The sequence below is a fragment of the Hippoglossus stenolepis genome, chromosome 22 (assembly GCF_022539355.2).
Source record: "Hippoglossus stenolepis isolate QCI-W04-F060 chromosome 22, HSTE1.2, whole genome shotgun sequence".
Taxonomy (NCBI): domain Eukaryota; kingdom Metazoa; phylum Chordata; class Actinopteri; order Pleuronectiformes; family Pleuronectidae; genus Hippoglossus; species Hippoglossus stenolepis.
In genome coordinates this window covers 16,268,977-16,278,686 of record NC_061504.1, presented here as the reverse complement: position 1 = coordinate 16,278,686, position 9,710 = coordinate 16,268,977, and the positions used below count along the sequence as shown (strand labels likewise).

Genomic DNA, 9,710 nt, shown 5'->3' with positions numbered 1-9,710 from the left:
GTTCTTGTCATCCTCCGACGGGGATGACGCAGCTGCTGCCATGTCCAGGGGAGGGGAGAAAGAAAGAAGCAGTTATAAACAGGATGTGGTGGTGTCACACAGGAAGTCAGAGCTGAGGGTGGTTTGTGCAGAGAAGAAGATGCTCTGCGGGGCGGCCATGACACCTCACATTAACCAACACGGAACAGTTGTGTTTGAATTTTATTATCCGACAAAACCCGAGATGATAAATTGTGCTTTTTGGAACTTGTTTTGCTCTTTGTGTTCCTGTTTGTTTACGCGTCATTAGGACGATGATTTAATTTGCCCTCGGTGCAAAAGCATCTTGTTAAAGCAGGGCCACGGTTTACCTCCTCAATAAATACAATAAAGTTACATGCAGCTTGAATTTAAACACATCCGACCAGCAGACAGAAAACTGCCCATAAATGAAAATGGATCACTTCACTTTGCCAAATCCCCAAAAAACACGTAAAACCTCTTCTTCTCTCCATCATTTACAAATATAAAAGAAGAAGAAGAAGAGGATGGGTGAATAAAGGAGCCTCGGTGGGGTTCACCCTCCTCTTCCTCTTCTACTGTACATCTCTGCATCTCCAGCAGCAGCAGCAGCAGCAGCAGCAGCTTTATGTGAGTGAGGCACCAGAGGAAGCTCGGAGAGACGCGCAGGCTTTGTACAGGAGGGGGCGGAGAGAGAGAGAGAGAGAGAGAGAGAGAGAGAGCAGAGGGAGGGAGAGGGAGAGAGAGAGAGAGAGAGTGAGAGCAGAGGGAGGGAGAGAGAGAAAGAGAGAGAGAGACAGAAAGAGAGAGCTGTGACAGCGCTCATCACCCACTGAACAACCAGGACGGGTTGCATCCGAGCAATCGCTGTCATTCGCAGCCGGAGTTTACAGTCTTTGCGCCGCTTTTTCTTTCGAGCCTTTTTCCGCCGCACCCCCTCCTCCCTCTCCCGGTGCTGCTCAGCCGCTCGACCATGGTTTCTATAATTTCAGACCTGGACCCCCTGAAAAGCTGGAACGTGTTAAGGTAAGCGTCTCTCCACATAGCCTCGCCATTGTGACACGGTAGGAAGGACAGCGGAGCGGGGGGATAGATAGAGAGAGAGAAGTGTTGGGGAGAAACAGGAGGGTGGGACGCAGCCTTTTCTCTGCGCTGGTTCTGGTTCTGGCTTCGCGGTGCGTAATTACGCACAGTTTCGCGCCCGTTTGGCTGCGATCTGCGGCCCCAGTCTCTGTACTTTCTGAGCTCCTCTCTGCTCCTTCTTCTCCTCCTCTGTCATGAGTCTGACGCACGCAAGCTGCTCCGTGTCCGCGCACATCTCACCCCCCCACCCCCACCACCCCCTGTCCCGCACAGCGCTCCATCACCACCAACATCTCCAAACTTCTCCATTCCTGCATAGAAGTACGAATATCACTCATTTACCACCATCACTCACCCCCACGCCTCCCCTTAACTCCCCCTTCCTCTCCTCTATCCCCCACCTCCCCAGCCCCCCACCATTGCTGATTTGGTCCCCTCAAAATGTTGAAGAACCTCACAGGCTGCCAGAAAAAAGAAAGTACGCCCCTCCAGGAATTTATCTTGAAACATTTACTCATGGCTGGTTGCCTGCGTTTAGAGAACATTAAATTTTATCTCCCGAGCTTCAAAACATGTTTTTCCAGCGCTGCTCCAGCAACACGCAGCCATTTATTTCTTGGCAGGAGCAGGAGGAGGTTCCTGATACAGATTTGATTCACTCAGCCTCCTGCATCGGGTCAAAGGTGACGCGACCCAGCCTTGAGTGAGCACTCTCCTTTTTTGTCAAACAGCTATTAGACTCATAGGCAGGACTCACGGCTCTATCTCGGACCTGCAAATCACTATGAATACATTCACTGTCATTAAGCATCTCAGCAGAAAAGCCTATGAATTTAAAAGCTGGAATTTAAAAGGGCCTTGTCCCTGAATATTTCAGCCATTTGATAAATAAGTCATTATTCCCTCGACAGCCTCGGCGGCGGCAGCGGGGGCTATCGCAAATTCTATTTTAGAAGCGGAGAGCGGAGACAGAACCCTCAAGACCCTCCGATTATTCTCTTAATGCTGCCTCTCCCCCTCTCTTTATCATTCTCATCCCTCCACTGCCCTCCATCCCATCGTCATTATCCACAAATCCAAAATAGAAAATGAGTGGAGCAATGTGGAGCTGGCAAATTTTTACTGAAGTGCTGATGGACACAGGAGGGGGGGGGGGCTAAATGATGTCATTCCCAAACAGGCGTTGATGACCATCCAGAGTGAGAAATAGGGCATGGTGCTGAACACACACACACACACACACACTTCCTCTCTGGACACACTCTCATCCTCTCCTCACGGTCTATTTGCTTAACGGGGACAGATCTCATGATGGCAATAAAAAAACGTCACTTTTGGCTAATTTTAGCAAAAGATAACGGCCTCATAATTGACGTACCGGTGTCACGGCAGCCGAGCTCGCTCGACAGGTGAAAGGTCAGAGGTCAAGCGTGAGGATTTAGGTTTCAAATCTATATATATTTTTTGCTGGCTTTTGCACAGTGAATGCAACATTTTTTTGGAGGGCAGACAGAATCGGATGAGGCGTTAGGAGAGAAGGAAGCAAAGGAAGAATAGAAAAGGAAGCGAGGATGGAGAGAAGGAGGAGAGAGGTATTTATACTTCCCTCCGTCTCTCAGCCTCATCTTCTCTTTATTAAACCTTTGTTCTTCCAGATTAGAGGCAGGAGCAGCTTTCCCTCCCCAAAGATGGCACATCTTAATAAAGACCAGCTTACAGCCGGCCTGCCGCTCGCACTCTCCTGGGGTCACACACACACACACACACACACACTTTTACTCCCACGTCCACGCACACACACCTAAAGCAGCAATCACGCCCACAAACGCTCTTCTCAATCGTGTATGATAATGAAGCACCTCAGCGGTTCCGTGCGTCGTTCTCCCTCTAATGAGACTCACCTCCGTCACGCTCAGACGCACACTCGACAAACACGCTTGTTATTGCACAAGAAGCAGTTGAACAATGGGAAGCGAAAAAGCAGCACACACACACACACACACGCTTGATTTAGTTAGATATGATTTTCCAAATTTCACATCGTGATAACGCAGAGGGAACCTGCATTTTCCTGCACGCCCAGTTGAGCGGCAGCGACGGCAGAGCGACCCATGCGGAATCGCTTGTTTTTTCCGAAAAAAAAATGATTTCTGCACGGGGGGTTTTTGAATCAGAAAAGAATTCAAAGCGAGGAAAGTTTAAAGCCGATAAAAGACGAGACCTCACTGCTGCAACACAGTGAGGCACCATGATATGCATATTAGCACAATTAGCTGATTAATGCAGCTCTGTGGAATTTGATTTGGTTTAAATGTAATAAGGAGTCAAAGCAAGTGTTATCTGATCAGCAGCGGGGCGTATCTTCTCCTCTGCAATCACTATCGCTGCTATTTCATATACTGTATCACCACACACACACACACACACACACACACACACACACACACACACACACACACTTATTTCCAGAGAGAGCGCGGTGGATGGATGTTAGAAATCTGTCCGTGCCTCTCACCATGCACGTCACATATCTGAAGTGCAGTTCAGTTATTCCATAATGAGAAACAGCATGCATATTAATTCCATCTGATTACATCCAGCTACCACACACACACACACACAGACACACACACACACACAGAGCAAACACGAGGTGTGCTCTGTATTCAATTAGGGAGAGAGGAGCGCTCAGGTTTTTTTTATTCTATTACTGTCTGGTTTGCAGATACAGACACAGGAAGCTCAAGATAAACGCGTGTTGTCGGAGAGAGAAATCTCCAAATTCGAGGTCAAACGGGGGGAAATTCTGTGGCGCTAATGTGAAAAATTTGTGCTCGCGCTCCGAGTTCAGGGTCTGTTTCCACCGTTCATCCAATCGCATAAATCCTTTCACGCTCGCCGCTGTGCCACCCTGCAGCTCCGAGCGAGGCGGGAGGGAGCAGGGGAGGGGAGGTCCGCAGCGAGAGGGGGCTTGACCTTTGACCCCGCAGTGTTGGTTTTAATTAATCTACTTAGAGAGTTTGTCCGCTTGCATTATGTGTCGCTTTATATCCCGCCGGAGCGCGAGGAGAGGCACAAATCCATCCGCCTAATTACCAAGACCACTGTTTGAATCTTTAAATCCCCTCTGGTGGTGTGTGTGAGCGAGGCGTGAGAGAGTGTGTGTGTGGGGCTTTACCTCCGTCCAGGATTATACTGGTTTTAACGAAAGGGTTAGAGAGAAAACATCTCTCGGAGGCAGTGATAGGTTCAGACCCAGAGCTGCTGATAATCACAGCGTTATCTTCACATCTGAGCTTTTTAATGGTGAGAAATCCACAAGTTTACAATGTTTATCTCAGGATTTCTGTATTTTTTTGTTGACGGATGAAGCTTCGAAACATCACGTTGGACAGCGACAAGAACCTGAAGCTGTTAAATTAATTCAGGCAGGACGGTGGCTGGCCTCTGATTGACTCCGGGAACGATGGCGACTGCAGCATGTGAGCGATGACGCCATTTCAGTCACGTGACGTCCCGACAGGCTGTTTTCTAGGCTTTCCGGTTTTTGTGATCGTCCTCCAGAGCAGAGCGTCGGATCTGTCCGTCAGAGGTCGACGCTGGAGCTCACGAGGTTTCGAACGAGAGGAAAATGAAGAAGTGGAGAAGCAGAGGAAGAACACGGATCACAAGCGACGTTAGCCGGCATTTTTTAATCACGCTAACAGAAGTTCTGGGACGTAGAATCCACCGCCTCGTTGCTAAGTAGAATCCCAAAAATGTTGTTAAAAATAGAGCTGCAGTCTGGACCCGTTCCTAAACCGCCACATCACTTAAGTGACGCGACGCAGGAAAAAGCCGGGTGACAAGTTTAGAAAATGAAAGTGGCGGCGGCGGTGAGGTGGGGGGGGTGTCTACGCCGCGGGGCGCACTCGCTCCTCACTCTCTGCTTCCCACAGCTGTCAATCAAGGCTTTGTGGCGGCGCGGGAACAATGTGGCAATTCAGAATCCGAGTGACGGAGGCGGACGGGGCGGGCAGAAGGAGAAAGAGAGGGAGGGCCGAATTCCTCCAAGCCCCCTGGAATCAGCGAGAGATAATTACACAGTCGAGGCGAGAGTGCGTCAGCGAGCACAAAGGAGACGGAGGCAAGATGACAAGAGAGGGAAGAGGACGAGGAAGAGCTGCGGAGGAGAAGGAAAGATTAGAAATAAGAGAGGGAGAGAGAGAAGGGAAAGAGCTGCGTGTGGGCGTCCAGGTGTGTGTCGCTACGCAGACACTATTTCATTTAGAGGTGGATATTATTATGATTTTACCTCTGATGGGGAGAGTTGAAGTTTTGTCAAATAGTTTGAGTCTGGTTTTTACAGAAAGTGGAACATTTACTGTACTTTTTAGAGGTAACAAGGCACATTTACTGAAGAGACTCGGCTTTCTACCTCTCTATGTTTATTTGATGATTAAAATACATATTTCATAGCAACTTTGTCAATGATCTGCAGAGTCAGGGATCGGGGATGTTCCCAGAGCCTGAAAGGAGGTTGTCAAATCGCTGGTTTTATTTAGTTTTGCCCGCACGACAAAGAGAAATCGTTTTCTGTCATTTTGCGACAAAGAAAAGCAGAAAATCCTCGTCGTTTGTTTTTCAGTTTTCCTTTAACGACGTCTTTATTAATTGATGATTAATAAAATAAATCAGTAAGACGATAACATCTCTGTTCCTTCTACTCATCAAATAGTCGACCGACAGTTTCAGCTCAGATCCACTTGAACCATGTTTAGCATCAAACTACAGTTGTAATGTATCACTGATATTAATAATCATAAATATTCCTCTCTGTTTTATGTCATACAAGTTCAGAGTTTGAGGATCTGAACTCCTCTTTCACAGCTGATGATGTCGTCATCACATTCCTCTGAGTTATCTTCGGTTTCAGCCGAGATAAGTTTGTGGTCAAAATGTTATTTCTCAGTTTTTTTTTCCTCGCCTCTTACTCCCGAAGTATCCTGGGAAACAGAAATCTCACGAGGAGTCAAGATGGAATGCGTTTTCAAAAATAAGCATCAAAATATCTAAGAGCAGTTGTTGCTGTCAGAGTCAAACCCGGGTGTCGTTCTGCTCTTTTTATTCTTCAGTCGCAGCGCTGCATCATTTTTTAGCCTTTAGAAACAGTGTGTTCACCAGGTTGTGTGTGTGTGTGTGTGTGTGTGTGTGTGTGTGTGTGTGTGTGTGTGTGTGTGTGTGTGTGTGTGCGTGTCTCTCAACATTCGTCCCGTTTGATTTCTACCACGAGATCACGTACTGCAGGCAAATCGAGGACATTGTCTCTTTAATGTTATTTTTGACTCTTGTTGTTGCTCCGTCATGGCAGAGAAGCCGTTTGCAAGAATCAGCTTAGTCGACAACAGCAGCAGATATTTAAAACTGTTACACACACACACACACACACACCTCACATGACTCTGTCAGTGTGAGGTGTGTGTGTGTGTGTGTGTGTGTGTGTGTGTGTACAAATACCATATAATCAGTGAACATGAGGTAATGTAGCATGTGACTGAGCCTGTAAATCAAATAGGAAATGCCACAGAGGGTCTTTCTCTCTTTCTCTCTTTCTATCTGTCTTCTCGTGATTCTTTCCATTTCATTTTCTTTGTCTTATTTATTTGGTTTTGTTGTCTTTCGAAAGATCATGTCCTCGCAGTGATCAACAAACATTTGACTGTACAAACATAGAAAACATTTACATGACACACACACACACACACACTCACACACACACACACACACAATTTCACATTATAGTGACTTTAATTCATTTCCTGGAAATCTATTCAAACATCAGCCTTCTCCTTCCTGACCTCGACCTTAAAACACGTCCTCACCTTAAACTGCACAATGTCCCCATGATGTGATCAAGGTCCCCACAACATGAGTAATATCTACACCGCACAAACTCACACACAGACACACACGCACACATAGAAACACACAAAAATACTTAACACCACCGGCCCAAAGTGACAAATCTGTTTAATAATGCACCACCTGCAGCATAGCACTCAATATCTCTCCTGCTCTCTCTCTTTTTTTTTTTACCAATCCTCTCATTGTCACACACGCACACACACACACACACACACACACACACACTAATCATTCCCTTTGGCTGTATTTTAGTGCTGTACTTTGTTATAGTCTTATTCTCAAAGGTACTTCTGCTGTGTGCACATCGGCCGGGTCCATAAAGGAGCTGTGTGTGTGTGTGTGTGTGTGTGTGTGTGTGTGTGTGTGTGTGTGTGTGTGTGTGTGTGCGTGTGTTTGTTTCCCCCAGCGACACACAACCGTCTTTATGCCGTATGGCTTAAGAGACACAGGAAGCACAGAGACGACTCTTCTCCACCTTCGCGCTTTACATCCCTCGTTTTTTCTCTCCTCTTATTTCCCTTCATCCTCACAGTCATTATCAGTGGCAGATTTCATCTGCTTCCCCCGCCCCCAAAACATCGGACCCCCCCTCTCCCCAAACTCCCCCTTTTTATTCACTCCACCTTTTTGTTATTCTGTTTTTTGACAGTCAGCGAAAGAAAGAAAAACATTGGCGCTCTGCCTGGTGAAGAGGAGGAAAAAAGAGAAAGGAATTAAATCTGTTTGTGTGTGTGTGTGTGTGTGTGTGTGTGCGTGTGCGTGTGTGTGTGTGCGTGCGCGTGTGCGTGAGACTGATGCATGCTGCTGAAAGTGAAGCCAAATAAAAATGAACACAACACATGACCTGAGGCCGAGTGAAAAAGTGACCGGTCATAATGAGGATTTGTTTTCACAGGATCACGTCAATAGGTCGGGTTGAATCTGCACAGAACCCGAGGTGATAAGTGAAGGAAATCATTATTCTGCATGTAGATGGAAAAGTTCTTCATTTATGGAAGTTTCTTTATTTTTGCCAAAAAGGACCAAAGTCTAATCCGGTTACAGATTATTGACGTAATGGATGAGATGCTGGTTCGAGATGTTCTGATGTTCCCACGTGTTTAAAGAATATTAGTTTCCCGTATTTTCTTCTCCTGAAGAACTCACCTTCTTCTTCGCTGCTCCAGAAACAGCAAGTTGAGCTGAACGTCCTGTGTCGACACTATCTTTGATTTCAATCGGGGCTTTTAATGTTCCATGATCTATAAAAACACAAACCAGCTTTTTTTCCCTGAATGAGGTTTGGTGTGAAGAAAGGTCCAATTTAAAAAACGTGCAACGTGAAGATGGACCGTCAGCAGCTTCATTCCGGAAAGTGTCCAAAACACGCTTTGAGAAACCCACATCGGTCACACTGCAAACGGGGGGACGTAGAGAGGATAAGAGGGAGAGCTAATGAATTATGGGAGGCCTGTGAGAGGAGAGGGGAGAGAGACGGAGGTCTGTGCTCCGTCGCTCTCTGCCTCCTCCCGGGTTATGGAAGAAGTGTCACGCTGAGAGTGTTGCCATGCAGATGGTGACCCTGGAGTGTTGCGAGGGGAGGGAAATAAAGGAGGAAGTGAAAAAAGACAGAGGGAGAGAAACGAGAGCGAGCGTTATTCGGTCTTTATTAAAATGCTCAATGTGTAGAGAAGAGAGCCCAAAGCACACATTTTATAGTCATGAGCTCTAACGCAGATCAGATGGTTTTGGTTTTTACTCGCGAAATAACCAGAGCATTATTCAACCAGGACGTTTCATCAATCAGCGATCGTGACGGACGAGGCGACCGTTTGTCCGTCGCTTCCTCTTTCAAAGGGTGGTTTTGTCAGTTAAACACAGATACGAGATAAGTGAGGCGACGGTCAGAGGTCAGAGGTCACGGTGGGGGGGGGGGGGAGCGTCCTCTGCAGCTGGAAGAGATGAAGCAGAACTGAGAGTAAAGAAACTCACGTCACGCTGCATGTTCGCCGTGGAGGAGGCCGTGCACACACGGAGCTGAGGAGGAAGCGGCGCTGCAGGGCGGAGTCGGCATCGCAGAGCATGATGTAACCACCGGAGCTGATTGGCTCCAGACTGGAAAACCCCCGTCTTTAAACTGCTGGTGAATGCTGCTGGTTGGAGTTGGCGACTTTGTATAGAGACACAGTGATGTTGTGACAGTAAAAAAGTTTTTATCATCTCCACCGAGAAGTTTACGTCGTCTGTCCCTTTGCTTGTTGGCTGGTTGCAGGATCACAAACATCGTGATATAAGACGTTTTATTAAAATAAGTCAGGCGTATTTCTGGTTTCTATCGGCGTGTGAGATTTGGTGCAGCTTGATTGAATTTCAGGGCCTTTAGCCCGGGTGTGAGAACCTGAGAACTGAGGTCAGACGCTGCTTTGTTTCCCAAAAAATGGATCAGAGGGAACTTATGTGCCTTTGATCCGGAGCCTAGTTTCTCTTTGAGGTTTTTCCTGTCTCCTGTATTTGGGGTTGTCTGTTCTGGTTCTGTTCTGGAGCAGGTCCCTCAGGACGACCTCTAGTTCAGGGAGAACTGTGACGTCACATCTGCATCAGCTGCTCCAGTCACGCTTCACCCCCACTGGCTCATTCATCAGTGGACTTGTGTTTTACAGGTGCACACGGTGGACGAACATCCACGTCTCCCAGCAGAAACTCTGTCCCTGAGCAAAAAAATTAAGAAAGCCTGAACAATCTGG

The 9,710-nt window shown here is 47.2% G+C and overlaps 1 protein-coding gene across 2 annotated transcripts in view; it reads left to right on the top strand.

Moving 5' to 3' along the window:
• The first annotated feature begins 789 nt into the window (after positions 1 to 789).
• The window catches only part of celf2 (cugbp, Elav-like family member 2), a 164,789-nt gene continuing 155,868 nt past the window's right edge, over positions 790 to 9,710 (top strand). The window contains exon 1 of one of the 2 annotated variants that reach the window (XM_047338678.1): positions 790 to 1,026. In XM_047338678.1, coding sequence (XP_047194634.1) covers positions 974 to 1,026 — 53 coding nt within the window. In that variant the 5' untranslated portion in view covers positions 790 to 973. The remainder of the gene's footprint in view (positions 1,027 to 9,710) is intronic. The other variant, XM_047338681.1, reaches the window with a different exon arrangement.